Raw genomic sequence first — 24027 nt, 5'->3', positions numbered from 1 at the left:
TATATATATATATATATATATATATATACACACATACATATATATATTCACACACATTTAATATAAATTATCAAACCAATTCTATGAGATTGTTGACATCTTCAATTTCTGAGTGAGAAAATGAGGCATAGAGATGCTAGTGGTATTTGCCCAAGGTCACACAGTAGGAAATGGTCAAGCCAGAATGGAATCCTCAAGTGTCTCTTCTAAACCCATGATTTTAAATTTCCACTGTTACAGAAAATATATACATTCAGGTTAGTCTGTATGGGGGAAAAAAAAAACAACATTCTTACTGTAGTGTCAGATGTGATACTTTATTAGGTATAATGTTATTAGTTCTAATTCTTTCATACTTAACATTAAGCCAGAACCAGTATATCTTTTTTAAAAGAGTGAGCTGTATTAAGGATCTATCAATAAGGAATGTGAAAGACTGGAAAACAGTATCATTACAAAAGCTTCATTTTTTCCTTCAGAGAAGAAAAAACTCAAAATATAAGTCTATTTGTATGTTTGCATCAAAAACTCTAATTCTGCTCAGGGATGAATAAGCATGATAGTGCTCATCTTATTAAATAAATTTGTGTGCTACTGATTTGAAGCATCTTTTCGCACAATTAATTTTTTTTCATATTCTATTAAACAATATGCCTCCAGCACAGTAATAGCAGCTAGTAGGAAATCAGACATTCCTATGTCAGCAATTATCCAGAGAGCATTCATATTCTGCATTATAAAACTGACTAAAGACTCATCTGTACTTTCATGAGTAAGAAACTGAATGCTAAAAATTCCCTGTACCAATGACAAACCTAATTCTAAAAGAATTCCCAAAGATACTACAGTTAAAAAAAGGCAGAATGCCCTATTATGTTGGCACAAAGTTCCATAACATTTGCTGGCAAGGCTACAGGGCATGAAGCACTCTATCTAACACCGCTGGCATAAAAGAGTAAATTGGCATGAACAAATTTGGCAACTACTACCAAAATTATAAGTGCTTCCCAGGTGGTGCTAGTGGTAAAGAACCTACTTGCCAATGCAGGAGACATAAGAGATGTGGGTTCAATCCCTGGGTCATGAAGATTCCCTGCAGGAGGGCATCCATGCCTGGAGAATCCCATGGACAGAGGAGCCTGGCAGGCTATAGTCCATAGGGTCGAAAAGAGCTGGACATGACTGAATTGACTTAGCACAGCCACACCAAAATTATAAATATCATACTCTTTGATCTGCTGCTGCTGCTGCTGCTAAGTCACTTCAGTCATGTCTGACTCTGTATGACCCGACTCCATAGCCAGCAGCCCACCAGGCTCCACTGTCCCTGGGATTCTCCAGGTGAGAACACTGGAGTGGGTTGCCATTTCCTTCTCCAATGGATCAAAGTGAAAAGTGAAAGTGAAGTCGCTCCGTTGTGTCTGACTCTTAGCGACCCCATGGACTGTAGCCCACCAGGCTTCTCCATCCATGGGATTCTCCAGGCAAGAGTACTGGACTGGGGTGCCAGTGCCTTCTCCGATACGCTTTGATCTAGTAACTTTTTTTCTAGGAAATTCACCCCACTAATGTTTCTGGCACAAGTGCCAAATGACACATGTACAAGGTTGTTCGATGCACCGTTTTTTTAAGAGTGAAAGACCAGAATCAACCCAAACGTCCTTCAGTGCGGCACTGATTAAAGAAACTATAGTATACCCATGCAATGGACCCTATGCAGTGCAAAGGAAAAAAAGAGAACAGAATGAGGAAACCATATGCTACTATGGAATCTCAAAGATTAAGTGAAAAAAAGCAACACACAGAACACTGGATAAGCTTTATTAATGTGGCTTATGTAGAAAAGGCGAGAGGAGTAATAGTACATTCTAATTTGCTTGTATAGGCATAATGCCATCTGAAAGGATACATAAGAAACATAAGAGAGAAATGAGACTTTTCCCTGTATATCATTTAATATATGTACTTTAACTTTTGAAACATGTGACTGCACTATTTTTAAAAACCTTAAATTATTAAAGATTATGATTATCATATATTTTTAATTCTAATTTTCAACTTCAAAAAGTATTCCAATTAAATGAAAAACAAAACCTCCCCATACTTCTCTGCAAAAACAAATGTATAAAACTTGAAACTGGTCTGAAAAATATCAGAGGATTTTAATCTACAGATATGAAAACACAAGGTTATTTAAAAAACCTTTAATTATCTTTAATTAGTTCAAATATGCCATGGTGATTGAGTTATACAAGCAGCCAAGAGTTCTACAGTAATTTACAAGTTCAAAACTATATTATTCTCAGGTTCCTTTTTCATTTCTAAAATGATTTTATGAACATAATTTTTTCTTTATTTATAGGATGGGGAAAAACTGTAATTTTCTACTTACATTTTCATTTTTCAAGATGAGTTTCAGGATTGCTTCTCTTTGTTTCAGAGCCTAAAAGCAGGATAATTCTCAATTAGCATTAAAAAAATAAGGATCAACTAATTTTCCTACTATTTCTTCCTTTCCTTGTAAACTACCCAATACCTACAGGAAATGACAGAAACTCTGACAGGTCATGGAAACTTTTGACTAAAGCAAGGTCTAATTCTAGACTCTAGACTAATCATTTATGGTTCTTGTACTGAACTGTAACTTCTTATTCTGAATCCCCAGTGCCTAGCACATGCCTTGAAATGAATGACCAATGTCTTTCCTCTATAGCTCTGCAAATCTCCTTTTCTACATTTAAGAAACTTCTGAAAACTCATTACTGCCATAAAATTTTTACCAGTAACTGGATGAGATGGCAAGAACACCTACTTGGTTCTTCCACTCAACATGTAACTTTCATGTCCACTGATTTGTGTTAGTGAATTTTATTTAGTGTTGATAGTGTATTTCTTTATATGCTTGTATGCTTTTGCCTCCAGTGATGCTGCCTAATACTGTACTAGGAACAGGAGTTTTTCAAAGAATATCTTGCTGCTGCTAAGTCGCTTCAGTCGTGTCTGATTCTGTGCGACCTCACAGACGGCAGCCCACCAGGCTCCCCATCCCTGGGATTCTCCAGGCAAGAACACTGGAGTGGGTTGCCATTTCCTTCTCCAGTGCATGAAAATGAAAAGTGAAAGTGAAGTCGCTCAGTCGTGTCTGACTCTTAGCGACCCCATGGACTGCAGCCCACCAGGCTCCTCCATCCATGGGATTCTCCAGGCAAGAGTACTGGAGTGGGGTGCCATTGCCTTCTCCGAAAAGAATATCTTACATATATAGTAAATACAAATGCTTTTAAAAATTATTGTGGGTGAACTCCTCCTGCCTATTCCCACAACTGCTAAAAAAAAAAAAAAAAAAAAAAAGGAGAGCCAGTTACCAGGAGTATCAAATTAAATGATGTGAAAATCAAAACCAAACCAAACTGCTATTTCTGTAACTCAACTGTGTTAAGTATAAAGGTTAATTTGGTATGTTATGTGATCACCAATAAGTACTTGCTATTAATCAACATTTAACTTGGAAAGGAATTTTAAGGTAAGGTTTATCATATACTTCGATATCACAGTTATGCATAAGAAAAAAATCACCCTATAAAATGTGTGTGTGTTCACTAAAAACAGAATGAAAGGGAGATTAAAAAATCGTAGTTTCTGCATTAACAGTATACAAATTTATGGCAAACTTGATAAAATGTGTTACACAACCCATTCTGAACTCACACAATAAATATATTAAACTTACAACTTTAGCAAGGGCTAATTTACAGGCTGTTGTACCCTATGTTCTATTCTACTACCGTACATCAAAACCCTTTGTTTGCTATTAGACTACAAGCAGAGATTCTATCAATGTAATCTTTATTTTCAGAACCACTGAAGTGAACTAATTATTTCTAAAAATATTCTGATGTTCTGGTAATAAAATCACATATCTTGTATGAAGCATATAAAGGTCATCTAAACCTTCAGCAGTCAACCCTTTCCGCTCATAACCACTGATTTTCCTTGGCGCCTTGTAACTGAATATCCCCAAAAGTCTCCATTAAATATGGGCTTCCACACCTCCTTGCCTTTGTTCACTGTGGCAAAAAAGCATTTCCTTGCTTCAATTCAGTTCAGTTCAGTCGCTCAGTCGTGTTCGACTCTTTGCAACCCATGAACCGCAGCACACCAGGCCTCCCTGTCCATCACCAACTCCTGGAGTTCACTCAGACTCACGTCCATCGAGTCGGTGATGCCATCCAGCCATGTCATCCTCTGTTGTCCCCTTCTCCTCCCGCCTTCAATCTTTCCTAGCATCAGGATCTTTTCAAATGAGTCAGTTCCTACCATCCTTCATCCTTCAAGCCCAGCTGGATTCTGTAAGTTGCACTAACTCCTCGGATAGAATTATTAGTTTTCATCATCACCTCAGGTCCTTGCAGTTGGTTACACATATCTTTGTAAAGTACATATTGCATTATTTATTTTTGTGTCTGGTTCCCCCTGCAATACAGAGTTCTTTTAGGGCAGGGGCCATGTTCTATTCATCAGAACCTAGTGGGTATCTGACATACAAGCTCAATAAATATTAATCAAATTTTCCAGTCTCCCGTATCACATTAAAAAATCTCTCCACTGAATTATCAGGTAAATTCTCTAATAGACTGCCTAAGTAAATGTATACCCTCCAGAGGAATCAGAGGCTGTAGCTGTAGCAAACAGTCGACCAGAGTAATTTTACAGAGATCACAACTACCAATTTTACATAACCATGTTTACAGAGACAAACTGTTAGGTTAAAGAATATAAAATAGGGCAAAAGCTTCCGGCCAGAGATTTTAAATTTGAAAGGAGTGACAGTGGAAGTTCTAAACAGCGATCCGTGTAACATGATGTTTGCACGCTGCACAGTCTAGTACTAACCCTGTTTGTTTTTTCTTTTTTAATCTAAAAGCAGACAAAATTCAAGATTTGGGGATTCTGTGTAACAGAGTATCAGCAAGTTATCATCCTCTACTTGAGGGTACTTTTAACCAGCAAAAAAGAGTGCTGTAAGTTACAACTGGATCAACACCAATCTCAGATTTTCATTCTTATATTAAAGTGCAATATCGTACTTACTGGTTACTCATTAATCCTGTCAGAGGAAAGCACCAATTACAACTACTAATAATTAATCAAATAAATAGCAGATATTCTCCCTGTCCAGCCTTCTGAACAGAACAGTTCTTTAACCCTAAAACCCCTAATTTCATCCTATCCTAAAACAAATCGATAATTTACATTTTCTTGCTACATTCTAAAGAAAATCACTAACATGTCTAGGGAAACTTGAGGTAATTCTATACACTGAAGAGACGCAAATGTATACAGACGTAAACAACACTGATCTCAAAGACAGTACAAAGGCAAGAAAAGGAGTAGAAAGGACACCAGTAATTATGGGGTTCTTGCTCTATTCCTTCCCTGCCTGTGATAAATAATAAGTCTTATTTTTTAATCATTCCCTTCCTGAAATCACAGATAAAGATCTGCAAAAAATGAATATATAACTGTTCATAATATCAATCAAACCCACTTACAGGCTGGTTGATATGGAATCTCGTGGGCATTCTCCTCATTATAGCTGAATCCAGATCCTGAGGACGATTAGTAGCTCCCATCACGATGACCTAAATATATAAAGAAAACAAAGCTATTAAATATACCAGTAATACTCCTTTTAAGTTGTTACTACTAGGGCTTAGAAGATATAGAAAATTAAGTGGGGCTTATACTAAATCTTCTATAAGAAATCTGTTTTAATCCAGTATTACTCAAATATTTATAGATACAAATCAAAGTTAATCCTAAATAGATCAAATGATAGCAGAGCTGGTAAGACTGTTGCATTTCACCAGACTTCTAGTAACTAAAAAAATATACTATTCAGTTATGAAGGAATTATAAAAATTTAAAAAAACCTCCTCTATTTTGCAAAATATGGTCACTTGATCGCTACATGTTGAATAACTGAAAGCTATTTATGTTATAACAGCTTGGCAGTATATGTGACAGAATAATTCAAGTCCTTTAACAATATTAAGGAGAGAATCGTTTCCCTACCAGAGTCTGAGGATTCTGGTAATAGTAATACACATACTGTGTATTTTTTCCTCTAGAGTTCACACCATCATTTCATGGTACTATCAGCACTGCAGGTAGAATCTTCTTAATAATAATAGAACCTCAAGCAATCCAACTTTACACAAGGGCAACAAAATAAAAGCAGACATCAAAATGCTGGGTAGAATATTAAAAAAATAGAAAAGAAAAAAAAATTGCTGGCGGCCCTACCAGCCTCTGAGTCTATGCCACTTATGTATAAAGGATATAGAGATGAAAAATCAACAAGAATAAAGACAAAGATACACAAAACAATTTAATTTCTGAAGGGCTTCAATATTACTATTATTGATATTTCTGTATAATACAATAAACATATACATCTGCTCTCTAAAATGAAATTCATTGGTATTCTAATGAAAACTTTTATTTCAGCCTGAGATGTCTTAGGTTTTTGAAATAGTCTGAAATCTAACTCCAGAACATGTTGAAAAATCCACTAAGTTTTATATTCTACTTCTACTCTTTACATTAAATGTCACTCAACAGCCAAATTACTTTCAATTAACCAGGAGAGACTGCCATCTACAGGGAAAAAATATAAATACAAATTTGAGAAAAAGTTCCAAAACATAATACAATTTTATAGTTGGTTTAACTGGTCCTCAAGTCAAAATATTAATGCTCTTACCTGTTTCTCTTTATTGACTTTCTACAACTCTATAAAACTAATAAGGAAAATTTCTACCCAATGTAAAACAAAATTTATCTTTAGAAGTGATCAAATGAGTTCGTTTTTTATACGAGCAAATATCAACATTAAGTACGTTCTGAGATAGAGTATTCATAAGATATTGAAAGAGAGACTCTAAGTGACATGGAAGCTTGTTGAAGATGACTCTATTAGGTTGAGGATCACAAAAACCATTGTGGTTGAGGAAGTACCGAGAAAAAACTCAAAAGGGGGCTGAAATTTGAGAAATATTCTAGGTAAACAAACAGCCTAACACAAAAGCCCACTATGAAAGAGTAAACCCTAAAAATTAGGATCAAGGAATACAGACAGTTTAGCACAACATGGTCTAATGAATACATGTAAGGTAACAACATATATCCATGATGAATAAGCAAAGCAAGAGTGACCAACATTACTTACAGAAGCAAATTTTAAGTGGCAAAACTGATAACATTTACATATATATTAACTCTAGTGCAGATAAGCTAAAATTAAAAATGGGAAGCAACAGTAATTTTTTTGTATTTATGTAGCAAAATTAACGCACATTTTAGGTATTAGTTATGACTGAACTGACGATTTTAAAAAATCTTTAAAACAAAATATTAAAAAATTTTTTTAAATTATTTTACATTTAAAACAATCAGATCTAAATATACATCTCAAAAGTTGAACTATGTCAATTAATCCCCTAAAAACAATGTTAGCTTTTGTGTCTCATGTATTTCAAGATGAATATGTCATCAGCCAACTTGGATTTCCAGTAGCAGTGACAGGCTTAATGGGGTCATGCAACTATTTCAGTTTCCTCTGTGGCAAGAACCCCACCATGGGGCTTTGGATGAAGCAGCTCTGAAGTATACTTCATTCAGATATTATTATTTCCTTGGTTTTAAAACTATACTCTGATAAGATATAATATTAAATTATTTTCTCTTACAGGCACTAACTAGTCAATTCTCTGCATACTATAAATACTATTGCTTAGGAGATAATTAGTTTTTGGAAACCTGCACACCAATCTCATTGAATAGATTTACCAGAACCAATTATTAATAAAAATCATTTCTATTAATTCACCTACATTTATCTCTGTTGTGCTTTCTTGTCTAATCATCCAACACTAAAGGCAATTTCTTCAAAATGAAATTATATTTTCATAAAAGGGACTTTCCTGGTGGCTCAGATGGTAAAGAATCTGCCTACAATGCAGGAGACCCAGGTTCAAACCCTGGGTTGGGCAGATCTCCTGGAGAAGAAACTAGCAACCCACTCCAGTATTCTTGCCTGCAGAATTTCATGGAAAGAGGAGCCTGGGGGACTATAGGAGTAGCCTATAGCTACTCCCTATAGGAGTTGATAGGGTCACAAAGAGTTGGACATGACCGAGCGATTAACAAAAGTGACGTAGAAGGAGGATATGAGGCTTAATTTTCTTCCTGAGAATTATGTCTCAGGACTTTTGATCTGTGGTAATGTGACAAAGGATATCCTTAAACTCTGGCTACAAAATATGTAAAAATTAATAATAAGGTATTAAAAAGAAAACCTCAAATTAAACAATATGTCTGCAAAAAAGTAAAGGAATTAAACTGACAGGTTTATTTATCAGTAAAGCTTCTCCATATAATGGAGGTAAGCAGGGGCAGAAGTTGACTGCATAACATGGATGTGAACAGATCTTAGACAGTGGGGTGTGCTGGACATCTGACAGGCTAGAGGGCCTCATGAGAGCATTCTACATAAAGCTGGACTCATCAAGTACTATCACCTGAGAAACATGGTGAAAAATAAGGAAACCTACTCAGCAGAGTCAAGCCTTGGTTCCTGGTAAGACACAGAAACTTACACATATAAACATATGAACATAAACAGCTACAGTGATCAAAACAGTATGTTACTGGCACAAAGACAGATTTATAGATCAATGGAACAGGACAGAAAGCTCAGAAATAAATCCACACACCTATGATCAATTAATCTACAACAAAGGAAGCAAGAATACACAATGGAGAAAAGACAGTCTCTTCAATAAGTGGTGCTGGGAAAACTGGACAGCTTCATGTAGAAGAATGGAATGAGAACATTCTCTAACACTATACACAAAAATAAACTCAAAATGGATTAAAGAACCAGATGCATAAAACTCTTAGAGAAAAACATAGGCAGAACACTGACATAAACTACAGCAGTTTTTGGATCCACCTCCAAGACTAATGAAAATAAAAACAAAAATAAACACATGGGACCCAATTATTAATTTCCAAAATAAACAAACAGCTTATGTAGTTTAATATCAAAATAATAAACAACCTGATAAAAAAAATGGGCAGAAGACCTAAGTAGACATTTCTCTAAAGAAGACATACCGATGGCCAATAAGCACACAAAAAGATGCTCAAGATCGCTAATTATTTAAGAAATGGCAATCAAAACTACAATGAGGTATCTATCACTTACATGGGTCAGAATGGCCATCATCAAAAAATCTATAATCAATCAATGCTGGAGAGGGTGTACAGAAAAGGGAATGCTCCTACACTGTTGGTGGGAATATAATTCGGTGCAGCCACTAAGGAGAGCAGTACAGAGGTTCCTTAAAAACTAAAAATAGAGCTAACATATGATCCAGCAATCCCACTAGTGGGCATATATCTGGAGAAAACCATAATTTCACAAGATACATTAACCCCAATGATCACAGAAGGACTATTTACAATAGCCAAGACATGGAAGCAACCTAAATGCCCAATGAGAGAACAACAGACTGATTCAAACTTGGAAAGGGAGTATGTCAAGGCTGTACACTGTCACCATGGATATTTAAGTTATATGCAGAGTACATAATGTGAAATGTCGGGCTGCATGAATCACAAGCTGGAATCAAGACTGCCAGGAGAAACATCAACAACCTCAGATATGCAGATAATATCACTCTAATGGCAAAAAGCAAAGAGGAACTAGAGTCTCTTCATGAGGGTGAAAGAGGAGCTGGCTTAACCTCATCATTCAAAAAACTATGATCATGGCACCTGGTTGCATGACTTCATTTCAAATAGAAGGGGAAAAAGTGGAACCAGTGACAAGTTTTCTTTTCTTGGGCTCCAAAATCACTATGGACAGTGATAGCAGCCATGAAATTAAGACACTTGCTCCTTGGAAGAAAAGCCATAACAAACCTAGACAACATATTAAAAAGCAGAGACATCACTTTGCCGACAAAAGTCCAGACAGTCAAAGCTATGGTTTTTCCAGTAGTTACGTGTGGATGTGAGAGTTGGACTACAAAGAAGGCTGGACACCAAAGAACTGATGCTTTTGAATTATGGTGCTGGAGAAGATTCCTGAGAGTCCCTTGGACTGCAAGCAGATCAAACCAGTCATTCCTAGAGATCAACCCTGAATATTCATTGGGCGGACTGATGCTGAAGTTGAAGCTTCAACACTTTGGCCACTTGATGCAAAGAGCTGATTCGTTGGAAAGCACTGGAGAAGGGGGCAGCAGAGGAAGAGATGGCTAGATAATATCACTGACTCAGTGGACATGAGTTTGAGCAAACTTCGGGAGATAGTGATAGACAGGGAAGCCTGGCGTGCTACAATCCAAGGGGTCACAAAGAGTCGGACATGGCTGAGCGACTTAACAACAACAGAGGAATGGATAAAGAAGATGTGGTACATACATACAATGGACTATTACTCAGCCATAAAAAGGAATAAAATAATGACAACTGCAGCAATACAGATCTAGAGATTATCATACTAAATGAAGTATTTCAGACAGAACGACAAATATCACATGATGTCACTTCTATGTGTAATCTGCAACAGAAACCGATTGACAGAACATAGAAAACAAACGTAAGGATACCAAAAGGGAGAAGTGTGGGAGAGGGATAACAGAGTTTGGGGTTACTACACTATTATACAAAAAAATTAAGTGACAGAAGAACTGAGAGTAAAGACTAGAAGGACTTAGGGTAAGAGTCAAAAGAAATGTACAGAATACTCAGAGCTAGTCACTTCCTTTTCTGTGACATAATACCTGGTTTTTCTCTCTTCTGTTGTATTTGTTTTGGGCGTTTGGGAAATCTTTTTTAACATTTTATTAATTATGAAGCCCTCAATGGATGAGGGAAAAGGCAACAGCACCCCACTCCAGTACTCTTGCCTGGAAAATCACATGGACGGAGGAGCCTGGTAGGCTGCAGTCCATGGGGTTGCTAAGAGTTGGGCACGACTGAGCGACTTCACTTTCACTTTTCACTTTCATGCATTGGAGAAGGAAATGGCAACCCACTCCAGTGTTCTTGCCTGGAGAATCCCAGGGACAGGGGAGCCTGGTGGGCTGTGGCCTATGGGGTCGCACAGAGTCGGATACGACTGAAGCGACTTAGCAGCAGCAAAATGGATGAAGACATAAACAAATCATACTCTTTCAGATTCTCACCATTTATGGATAAGTATAATTTAAGAAAAAAAATTGTAAAAAAGCTTAACAAACAACTGGACACATTTTCTACCACCATCAACAATAACACAAAATAAGGCAGATTTATAATACCTGGCAGCTATGATCAGTATCCAATCCATCCCAGAGACTCATAAACTGAGCTTTCATCATGGCTGTAGCTTCATGGTCAGAACTGGAACGGTTTCGTAGAAAGGAGTCTAGAAGAAAAAAAACGTTAACCTTAGAAATTAACAATAAATTATTTATTCTTTCAGTTCAGTTCAGTCGCTCAGTTGTGTCCGACTCTTTGCAACCCCATGAATCACAGCACGTCAGGCCTCCCTGTCCATCATCAACTTCCGGAGTTTACCCAAACTCATGTCTGAGTCCGTGATGTCATCTAGCCATCTCATCCTCTGTCGTCCCCTTCTCCTCCTGCTCCCAATCCCTCCCAGCATCAGGGTCTTTTCAAATGAGTCAACTCTTCGCATGAGGTGGCCAAAGTACTGGAGTTTCAGCCTCAGCATCAGTCATTCCAATGAACACCCACAACTAATCTCCTTTAGGATGGACTGGTTGGATCTCCTTGCAGTCCAAGGGACTCTCAAGAGTCTTCTCCAACACCACAGTTCAAAAGCATCAATTCTTTGGTGCTCAGCTTTCTTCACAGTCCAACTCTCACATCCATACATGACCACTGGAAAAACCATAGCCTTGACTAGATGGACCTTTGTTGGCAAAGTAATGTCTCTGCTTTTCAATATACTATCTAGGTTGTTCGTAACTTTCCTTCCAAGGAGTAAACATCTTTTAATTTCATGGCTACAATCATCATCTGCAGTCATTTTGGAGGCCCCCAAAACAAAGTCTGACACTGTTTCCCCATCTATTTCTATTATATAATCTCAAATCATTAATCAAACCCTGGGCTTGGTAACGAGTTTTTACATATAACACCATAAGCACAGTCCATCCAAGAAAAAAGTGTAAGTTGGATTTTATTCAAAATGAACTTCCTGTTTTGGGGAGGACATGGTTTAAGAGGAGACAAGCCTGAGAACACGAAAAAAATATTTATAAAACAGATTTGACAAAAGACTTGTATACAAAATATACAAAGGACTCTTTTAAAATTCAACAAGAAAATAACCCAGTTAAAAAATGAGCAAAAGATATGGATAAAGATCTTACCAAAGAAGACACACAGATGGCAAATAAGCATATGAAAAGATGTAGCCAGGAGTTTCGGACAGAGGAGTTTGAGAGGGATAAACATGTAGAGCACTGGGGATTTTTAGGGTGAGTGAAAGTATTCTGTCCGATATTGGGAAGATACATGATATTATATTTTTGTCGGACCATGGAACTGTACAACACAGAATAATGCACCTGGACTTCAGTTATTAATAATAATGTTTCATTAATTATAACAAATACATCACACTAACACAAAATATTGATAACAGGGAAACTGTCTGCTCAATTTTAAATTTGCTGCTGCTAAGTTGTTTCAGTCGTGTCTGAGTCTGTGCAACCCCATAGATGGCAGCGCCCCAAGCTCCCCCATCCCTGGGACTCTCCAGGCAAGAACACTGGAGTGAGTTGCCATTTCCTTCTCCAATGCGTGAAAGTGAAAAGTGAAAATGAAGTCGCTCAGTCGTGTCCGACTCTTAGCGACCCCATGGACTGTAGCCCACCAGGCTCCTCCATCCATGGGATTTTTCCAGGCAAGAGTACTGGAGTGGGTTGCCATTGCCTTCTCCACTTTAAACTTGAAACTGTTCTAAAAAAATAATCTTTTAATTAAATAAAAAAAGAAGTGTTAATATCTGAGATTTTAAGAAGTAGAAAAAAAGGTGCCCAAAAGGATGTACACTTACAGAAAGTATAGACATGAAAAAAATTCTGCTCATCACTACAGGGAGTTAAGGAAGCTTGTTCTTCTGTGCCTGGGCTCTGGAGGGAAATATGTAGCCCGTGAAAAATTAAAAAACCAAGATCACAGGGGCTCTCTCTCAGGTTTGAAGTCTAAATTCGAACCATCTTTCAGTCTAAGAACATCCATATTAAGAAATTAGATCTTAAAAGCTCTAAGTGGAAGACACAGAACAACTCTGGATCATTTTAGGCAACACAGAATTCTCATACAAAACCAAGTCAAAAGCAACGTAAAGTGAGAAATGACACATGGAAACAAACTACTGTGAAAGAGTTAACAATATAAAGGACAAGTAGAATTTCAAACAGAACAATCCAAAAAACTGTATTATAATAGTATGCGTTAAATTCTGAAGACATAAAAAGGACTGAAATTCTAACAGAACAGCAAGCTATAGTGAAAACAGCTAAATCTGAAAAATAGAACTTCTACAGTTCACTTTTAATAGAATACAAACCCAATGCTTATGAGACTAAATATAGCCAAGCAAAGAAATGCTTTTTATAACTTACTCAATGACTGATATCATTTTATGCATCAAAAAATTTTTAAAATGTTGCCAAGTAAATTATAATACTAAAAGAAGAAAAAACTCAGGGCTTCCCTGGTGGCTCAGTAGGAAAGAATTCACGTGTCAATACAGGAGACATGGGTTCGATCCACATGCCGTGAAGTAGCCAAGCCCACGTGCCCCAACTGTTGAACCTGCGCTCTAGAGCCTGGGAGCTATGACTACTGAGGACAGGCGTCACACCTACTGAAGCCCTGAGCCCTGGAGCCCCTGTTTCACAGCAACTGAAGCCACCACAATGAGAAGCCTGCACTCACAATTAGAGAATAGCCTCTGCCTTGCTGCAATTAAAGAAAAGCCCATGCAGCCATGAAGACCCAGCACAGCCAAAAATAAATAAACAAAATTATTTTTTGAAAAAGAGGAAACAATTCTGCCAATTAAATTATAACATGCTATCCCAATTTCAGATATTAAAATATAAAAAACTAAAATAGTGTGTTTTAGAACTGATGAGATATGGTAGAGACCTAGATGCTAAAACTATGGAAATGACTCAAAGTTAAGAAAAGAGTTGAACAAGTGTGTGTGTACATACATATATATATATAATAGAAATCTTGTAATTTGAATAGCAAGTAACAGAAAATATATATTAAATTACAAAGAAATATTGGGTCATAAGCAGATTTCTCAAAAGCAACAAAAAGAATGATAGACAGTGGATTTCTAACTTTAAAATATTGAAAGGAAATATAATTCTGTTATCATTTAAAAATAAAAACACAGAATGAACACATTTCACACAAAGACAGAAGCTGCTATACTCACAATCTCTGCTGAAAGAATTTTTACTTCAGAAACAAGGAAATTAAATCCAGAAAAGGCAGGTTCAAGAAGTAATAGTGAACAAAAAAAGTGGCAAAGTAGATCTCTAAACAAGCAATGCCAATATAAAAATAACAACTCACATGGAAAGTAAAAAATAAGAGAAACTCTTATCAGAAACATGTAAGAGATGAGAGGAGTGATTGGTATTCAAGAGCTCTGAGATCCCTGTCTTATTTGGTAAGAGGGGAGAAATAATTAGCTTAGACTTTTAAGATGAGTAGCTATGCTAAGGGTCTTCCCTGGTGGCTCAGATAGTAAAGAATCTGCCGTGATGCAGGAGACCTGGGTTTGATCCCTGGGATAGGACAATCCCTTGGAGAAGGGGAAGGCTACTACAACAGGGGAAAGGGAATAAAAAGAAAAAGCACAAAAGTCCACTAGATTGGTAAATAAAAGGCACACAGTTAAGTGGTAAAAATAAATCTGTCAGCTATCAAAATAAAAGCAAACTGACCCTACTCCTTTATAAAAGTCTCATATTAAATATTTTAAAAATTTAGCAATATGTTCTCATGCAAAATTTAAAGCAAAAATCCAAAAAAAAAAAAGGAATAAATTGGTAAGATATACAAGGCAAACATGTAACCAAAATACTTCTATCTATACCTATCTTTCTCTATGTATAATTCTATACAGCTTATTATATTACATATAATAGTAAAATTAATTCCAAGCCAGTTTTAACTAATGTAGCTTTATTTAACTTACTGTAACGAAAATGTAGATGATCCATAAAATGTTAAATAGAGAAAAGTTCACTAATATAAAAGTCACAACAGAGAAAGATGATCTATTTATGTTGACAGTCCATATGGCAAGGAATTAAACTAGATTCTTACTTCACATTATATATTTTAAAAACAAGAGCATTTAAGGAGGTAGTGAGGGATTTGTAAACCAGACACACAAAATATAAATCATAAAAGAAAGACTCACAAACGAAACTACATTTAAATATTCATAAAAGAAACTATCATAAAGTGAAAAGACAAGCCAGTCTAGAAAATATTTGTAATCATATTAAAACATTATCAAAGAATTACTAAGAAAAACACAAATAATCCCAAAGAAAAACTGGCAATTTACACATAAGGAAACCTAAATCGCTAATCAACTTGCTAAAAGATGCACAAACATACCAGTAAGCAGCAAACACAAAACAATGAGATGATTCTTGCTCTTTAAATTGACATAAATTAACGTTACTGCCTGAAAAGAGAAGTTTTGGGGAGGAGTATGTAAGGAAACAAACTATTTACTGATGAGAGTGAAAATGGGTATAACCACTTTGAAGAACTGGTGTAACACAGTAATTAACACTAGTGATCTTAATGAAGTTGAAGATGGACATATCACACAATCTGCTGGTTCAACTTCTAGGTGCCTACCCTGGACAAACATATAAGCAGAAGGAAACATGTACATGCAAGTCCACTGCACACTGTTTAGAAAACAGCATACCTATTTCATCTATAAAGATGATGGAAGGCTGTAGCTTTATGGCAAGGGAGAACACAGCAGCAGCCAGTTTCTGAGATTCCCCATACCACTTATCCGTCAGTGTTGAAGGCTGAAGGTTAATAAATCGACAGCCTGCTTCTTTGGCTGTGGCCTTGGCAATCAACGTTTTACCACAGCCTGGAGGCCCATAGAGAAGCACACCTGGAAATTAACATGTTATTTTATTATTATCTCTTTAAGATAATGAGATTTGCTAGTTTATGGGATAATCAACATAATATTAATTCTGTTCATACTAAAATGCTCCATAATATTCATTTCTATTTTTATTAATCTTTTCTCATAGTAGAAAGGAAGGTGCCACATCCTAAGTTTGTGTCAGTGCTGACATCTACTTGGGGTTACAGCACCCTCCTGCTTCCTCCCTTCATCAAACAGTCCAGTTCAGGAGTATGATCTTCCACTAAACTGGTCCCTGGTGCCAAAAAGGTTGGGGACTGCTGCTTTAGATCACATAATAAGGAAATACTTATGTAACTTAGAAAAATTTGGAACCACCCTTAGTTTCAGATGATGCATTTAAATAAAAACCAGATTTACAAAAGGCTGTTAAAGTACCCCTCATAATTTGGCATCTGCTATGCTAATTGGGATTTTAAACCAAGTCCAGTTGGTTAAGTCACCCAATTACCTAGCCTAAAATAAAAATCACTGATGCGAAAATTTCCTACATTCATTAGCATTGTGAAACTGAGACATAAAAATTCACAAAAGTTCATTCTTCATACTATAAACAATCTGCAAGAAGGTAGGGAAGAACTTAATAATCCAATTTCTACCTTACTCTTTTGATCTGGGCACAGATAAATCATTTGAAATTTTCTTTGGGGAAAACATTCTCTTAATCACAATAAACTAAATGCATTTTGTTAGGGGAAAAAAAAGCAGTTTTGCTGTTTCAGAAAATAAAAGAAATACATAAAAAACAGATTTGTGGTTTTAGTTAATGAAAAAGTATGCGATTTTTTTATAACTGTCATCCTCTATTTACCAGAAACAAAACTTTTCTACTTCATAAAAATGTACAGCTATTTGTTTCAATTTAATGCACTTTTTGATACAGCTGTAAAATTAGTTAAGATTATAAACAACTACAATTTATACATGTTATTTTGATATTTTTAAAGATCCTACATTTTTGAGAAATGTTATTTATCTAATAATTTGATTTCAGTCTTGACTAACAACCTCGCTAGCTTTGATAACATAATAAAGAGAAGCTTCTACTAGATGGCAATAAATAAGCTACACTACAGAATTTGTATCTGAAAGCCACGGCAACACACCTCTATAGATCTCACTGTCAATTATCAAGAAAGCTACATTTGAATTGCCTTCAATAAACCTTAAACATGATCAATATGTGAATGATTAATAATAGAAGTACTGCATTTAAGGATGCATTTATAAATACTGTCGATTCTTGAGTTACAAGGCTTCTTCAGTTATTACTAACTAGGAATATTAAAATATTCCCCTTAAAAATAAGTAACATTTAATTCCTTAATTTCTAGTTCATCCATTCACTATTCCTTCTAAAAAAACAAAAACAAAAACAAACAAAAAACACTACTGTACTCTAAAAGTAAACAGAAATACCAAAAGGGAAAAAAAAATCACTAGTATAGTGAAAAAACAAAAAAGAAGTCTTATCTTCTTTTTGACAAAGACCCATATTTTTACTTTGAATCTTTTTTATCACTGATTTCCCTAATTTCATTTTCTTGTAATAAATATGAATTTGAAATAAAGGGATTATTATAACATGTAATATCTATACAGGGGGAAAATTATCCAAATTTGGTAAGCTGAAGAATGAGCAATTATCTTAAAATTATTATTTATAAAATCATTCACTGGATCTCAGCAATCTCTTAAAAATCCAACTTCAAAAACGTCGGTTCTATAAAGGCAGAAAGTTTCTGTGTTCTCCAGATTTTTAATGTTTTCACAAATATAAACTTTTAACATACCTTTTGGAGGCTGTAGAAGCCTGGAATTTTCAAACAAATGCTTCTTTTTGATAGGTAAGATGACTGTGTCTTTCAGATCTGTAATGACATCATCCAAACCTGCTATATCACTCCAAGTAACCTGGTAAAAGGTAAAGTCAGCATGAAATTTTACCACTAATGTATATTCACTGAAGTAAAAAAACAAACAAAAAAATCCCAAATGATAAGACTTGATTATACCTAAATAATAAGTTTAAAATGATATATTAATGTAAGTATTCTTAAGCAACACTGAAATTATTCAACTACCGTGAGCTGCAAAAAAGCAATTTAATAGTCAACTACCTATTATTTAAACAAAAAAAGCACTAGGTCTGGCAGGGATCTAATAAGCTGAAGTCATTCTATTAAGAGGAGGAAATACTCCATGCCAAGACGATTGAGAGCTAGCTGAGACAGATAATTTAGCACTAGCTAATAGGAAGAGCTCACCAGGAGTGTGCCTAATTCATACATGATGCCATCAAACATAACAGGAAGGAGTTTAGAAACAAGGCCTAAACCCACCAAACTGGGCTTTCGAACTTTACTGATCAAAAGGAAACTGTGTCAAAATTTCTATATTTATAAAGAGTAACAGGGGATATATGTGTTCAAAATAGATACACCTTGTGTATTTTAAAGCCTTCTGACTCAGCTTTAAAAAAAAAAAAAAAATTGGAGGGAGTTGGGGGTGGGCAGTCAACAAACTAACTGAAAAATATCTGAAAAACAAACAAAAACAACCTAGATTTGATTTAGAAGAGTAAAGGGGCTGGAAGTGGGTCTGGTCAAAAGCAATGTTTACAACAGATTTATTTATTCTCCACCAATCATAGCCAGAACTGAAAAAAAATCATCGCTTATTTTCATTGTAACTATAACAAAGGATCCTCATTTCAAATAGAGGATTAATTCTGGAAGGGCATGTATGTCTCTGTGCACAAAGATATTAATAGACCCTGTACATTTGTATTTCCTAAATTTGGAGATAAGCGTATCATATTTCATTCTATTTACTTATTTATACCTATGTTACAAAATATTCACCTAGGATTTCAGAATTTATAAATTACATTAATCTGATGCTCAAAATAATCCTTTAGAAGTAAAAAGAGCAGATATTACATTGTCCCTGGATTACTTATGAGGAAATTGAAACTCCAAAGAGGAAATAATTTGCCAAGGCCATAAATGGAAAAACTGGGATTCAGAATCTTGTGCTTTAGATCATAAAAATTTAGATTTCAACTCCAAGTCAAACATCAACTTACAGCAGTAATTTTACATGCCACAAAGGTGAATATATGAAAGTACAAGTTTAACTAAACAAATGTGTGCTAAAAAGGTTACTACAAGTGGGCCTGAGACTAGTATCCTTAGAGAGGCCTGCATGCACAGCTAGCCCTTGGCTGAGGTATGGGAGATTAAAGACTTCAGGAGCTTCCTCCATTCTCCAGATAAGAACAGCTTGCTGTGTCTAAACTGTGTAAACAATATGTTTATGGTGGACATCTATTTTCCTTATGAGAGTCTAGAATTTTGATACATGTTAGGGAAATGGGACCAATTCCAATTAAAACTCTGGGCCCTAAGTCTCTAATGAGCTTCTTTCACGGAAAGCATTTGATATGCGTTCTCACAACCTTCTGATGAAAGAATTAAGTGCATTCTGTGTGACTTCATTGGGAGAACTCCTGGGAGCTTGTCTGATTTCTTACAGACTTCTCTACATGTCCCCTCTTTCTTTGCTGATTTTGTCTTATATCCTTTTGCTGTAGTATTTTATATTCATAAATATGACTGCACTGAATTCTGTGATTCCTCCTAGAGAATCATTAAACCTAGTCACGGTCTTTGGGACTCTTGATAGAAAACGTTAAGACAAAAAAAAAAAAATAAGATTAAGGATACATACATGCATGTTAAGAGGGTCTACTAGATGAGCAGCAATACTCATTTCATATTCTGAAAGCTTCACATTTTTCACACCAATTTGTTTCATTAATTTTTCTGCCTAGAAAGAAAAAACAAGCAACCTCCTTTAGTTTGATATTTAGAGACTAGCACTTCATAACATGTATCTGTGAAGTCTACAGAGCAATGAATAGACATGCAAGATTTTCCAGATATTCTACACCAAAGGATTTCATCCTTGCCCATTGTTACGTCCTTAGGTTTAAAAAAAAAAAGAAAAAGACTTGAAAGTCGACTCTACAGAAACCAGGGCAATTTAACTCAGATCTTGGGAAATGAGAAAATAGAGCACATGACTGAAGAAATATAATACACAGCCTCTCAGTGCTACAATGAGACTCTAAGGTCCAATCAGATTTCTCTTTCCTAGGAGGATTATTATGACAGATGCAGATGAAGCCTTAAGACAAAAGATCAAGGAGTTCAGGATATTAAGAAATGGACAACTGAAATTTCTTTCCTTAAATTTGTAGAGTATCTGAAAACAGGTGTCTAACTTTCCTGAAATTACCTATATATCTACAACAGGTGTTCTGACCTACCTAATTTCAGATTGTTCTCTGATGCTACCCTTTTTAGTTAAAGTCAATTCTTGAGGCTAGGCAACCAGAGACAATAAAAGTAATTTTGAATTAGGAGTATGCTTGCACGTATTTTTTGGAGAAGGGAATGGCAACCCACTCCGGTATTCTTGTCTGGAAAATTTCAGGGACAGAGCCACCTGGCAGGCTACAGTTCATGGAGCCGTGAAGAGTCCCAAAAGACTGAGCAACTAACACTTTCACTTTCACATATTTTTCGAGCTGGGCAAAACCAGCCTTAAATTGTAAGCTCTAGTAAAGCAACAAAGCTTTCAATTAAAATAAGGATAAGGATAAACATTTACTGAATGTGCCATACATCATGCCAAAACACTCTAGATGGATTAACTCATTGAATTCTCAGAGAGATCCTATGAGGTAGGTACAATTTTTCCCCAAAACAGAAAAAGCAACTGAAGCTTAGGTCAGACTAAGTTATCTGTCTTAGTTTAAGTTAGCAAATGGAATAGACAACATGTGAATCCAGGCAGTCCCAACTTGAGCCTATATTCTAACCATCACATATATTATTTTGGTTTCCTCAATTATAAGATTAGAGTTTGTGGCCACTAGAGACAACATATTCACATTTCAATTAAGTGAATCTTTTTAGAAGTGAAGGTGCCCTGATAAATCACATTTACTTAGACTTTTGCTGTTACATTTTCCTAGAACACTTCTGATTACATATAATCTTGCTATTTGTCAGCAATATTGCTACTCTTAAAAATATTCATATCACACAGCATGGTTATAGATTAGCCACAGGATTAGGATGTGTGTTGATCATATCATAGTATTATGGGATTTTTTAAAAAGTGCTATGAACCACATCATTTTTCCTCATTAGCCACCCTCTATAAATGTACTGTATTAATGGATAAAGCAGCCTTTTCCAGATTCTTCTCTTTCTTACAAATAACTTCTCTTTCACTGACTTCAAATGTGTCAGCTGTAAAAGGTATCCTATTTTCTGCACCTATAACAGCATTTAACTCTTCTTTTTCACTGTACTTCTATAAATGTGAAGCCATTCCATATGTGTTCTTTTTAGGCCATGCTCTGAAACAGTGGTTCTCAATCAGGGGTGACTTGGTATCCCCTGGGGACATTTAGCAATGTCTGAAAATACCTTTGGCAATCACAACTTAGGTGCTAATATTTCATTTAAAATATTTACATTCATTTTAAAGTTTTGGAATTGTTGTTATGCTACCCTCATAGAAAGGTTTGGTGTTTCCTTTTTCCTACTCTCTAGAAAAGTTCATATAAAATTGTTATTATTCTTTCTTAAATCTTGCTAGAATTTGCCAGTAGAATTCTACGAGCTTGTAGTTTTCTTAATGGAAATATTTTTCCAATATCGATTTATTTCATAGTTATGGAACTATTCTAATATGTATTCTAATTCCTAAGTCAGCTATGGTAATTCACAATTTTCTAAGTTTGTCTATGTCATTTGGGTTTTCAAATTTACTGATATAATTATTAACTGTCTTAGTTTTTAGTGCCTACAGCATCTGCCACTGCATTGTCTTTTATCATTCTTAGTTATTGGTAGCTTCATTTTTTTCTTGATTGGTCTTACAAAAGTGTCAATTTTATCAGTCTTTTCAAATAACCAACTTTCTGTAGTACTGAGTTTTTCTATTATATATTCATTTTCTATATTTCTATTCATTGTCTCATTATTCTACTTTTTACTCATTCATCCTATCTTTATTATCTCCATTTGTTCACTATCCATGGGTTTACTTTGTTAAAAACATTTTCCTCAGCCCAAGTTGGATACTTAATCCATTTTCTACCTTCTTTTCTAATAAAAATACTTAAGAGCATAAATTCTCCCTGTGCTGTGCTTAGTTGCTCAGTTGTGCCCAATACTTTGACTAGCCCGCCAGACTCCTGTCCATGGCATTCTCCAGGCCTAATACTGGAGTGGGTTGCCATGCCCTTTCCCAGGATATCTTTCCATCCCAGGGATCGAACACAGGTCTCTCACATTGCAGGCAAATTCTTTACCGACTGAGCCACCAGAGAAGCCCAAGAATATTGGAGTGGGTAGCCTATCCCTTCTCCAGAGGATATTCCTGACCTAGGAATGGAACCGGGTCTCCTTCATTACAGCCGGATTCTTTACCAGCTGAGTTACCAGGGAAGCCCCATATTCTCCCTAAATACTACCTAATACTTTAACTAAATTACAATATCATTTCTATGTGTTCTTTTATCTAAGAGTTATTTAGAAACGTCCCCTACTCCCCAAACTTATTGGATAGACCTAATGATCTTAGTGTACTGCAGTACAGCCAGTGTGTGTGTGTGTGCTTTGTCGCTCAGTCGTGTCTGACTCTTTGCAACCTCATGGACTGTAAGCCGCCGGGCTCCGCTGTCCATGGAATTTTCCAGGCAAGAATACTTAAGTGGCTTGCCATTTCCTACTCCAGGGGATCTTCCTGACCCAAGGATTGAACCCGTGTCTCCTGTGTCTCTTGCATTGCAGGCAGACTCTTTACCCACTGAGCCATCAGGGGAAGCCCTGTAATAAATATGCTACCAGTAAAATGAAACTTCGGATTTTGCTTTATAAACCAGCATTTGGTTTAATGTCACAAATCTTATAAGCATGCTTGGGAGATGCACTTAACATTTGTTTTGGGTACAATGTACAACATACAGGCACAGATACAGCTTATTATTTGTTTAAATCTACATTCTCTAAAAATGTTTCATCTACCAATTATTGAAAGAAATGTTTAAAACCTTCCACCACGATGATGAATATGTTATTTCTCTCTGTAATTCCATATATTTTTGCTTTATGTATTTTAATGCTACATTAATAGATGCACATAATATAGAAATGTTATATTTCTTGGTGAATTGAATTTTTAATCATCCTGTAGGGAACCTCATTTTCTCAATTAATATTTTTACCTTAAAGTTAATTTTTGTTCAATCAGCTTTCTTGATGCTTTATGTGCATTTTTCAACTTATGTTAAATACAACTTAAATTTCTTTTTCTAAACCATAACTACAGCTTTGTCTTTAGTTAAATACATACAGTCTTTGGGGGTCAGAGAATATCATGTTTGAGGCCTTGATGGGAATATCATCTCTGGGACTCTCTACATCTTGGATTGGTACTATGCTTTGTACTCTGACCTCCTCTGGATCATAAAAGCAGAAGCTCAAATTATGTAGGTTTAGCAAATTCCACCAATTGTAAAAGTTAGCCATCAAACTCAATTTACCTTTCTGAATTTTTGCTTTACGTTTTTTATCTGCATATTTTACTTTCTTGCAAGCTCATGAATGCCTTTATATCATTTAAAATATGTAGATTGT

At 35.6% G+C, this 24027-nt stretch overlaps 1 protein-coding gene across 3 annotated transcripts in view; it reads right to left on the bottom strand.

The window, feature by feature from the left end:
* The window catches only part of ATAD1 (ATPase family, AAA domain containing 1), a 40590-nt gene that overhangs the window by 6364 nt on the left and 10199 nt on the right, over positions 1-24027 (bottom strand). For all 3 annotated transcript variants that reach the window (XM_027529132.1, XM_027529129.1, XM_027529130.1), the window contains 6 exons: positions 20039-20137; positions 18100-18220; positions 16067-16267; positions 11376-11482; positions 5553-5642; positions 2393-2443 (listed from right to left, as the gene is read on the bottom strand). In XM_027529132.1, the coding sequence (XP_027384933.1) occupies positions 2393-2443; positions 5553-5642; positions 11376-11482; positions 16067-16267; positions 18100-18220; positions 20039-20137 (669 nt within the window). The remainder of the gene's footprint in view (positions 1-2392; positions 2444-5552; positions 5643-11375; positions 11483-16066; positions 16268-18099; positions 18221-20038; positions 20138-24027) is intronic.

Source organism: Bos indicus x Bos taurus, chromosome 26 (assembly GCF_003369695.1).
Source record: "Bos indicus x Bos taurus breed Angus x Brahman F1 hybrid chromosome 26, Bos_hybrid_MaternalHap_v2.0, whole genome shotgun sequence".
NCBI classification, from domain to species: domain Eukaryota; kingdom Metazoa; phylum Chordata; class Mammalia; order Artiodactyla; family Bovidae; genus Bos; species Bos indicus x Bos taurus.
Note: the sequence above shows the minus strand (reverse complement) of the source record. Positions and strands in the feature narration are given on the sequence as shown.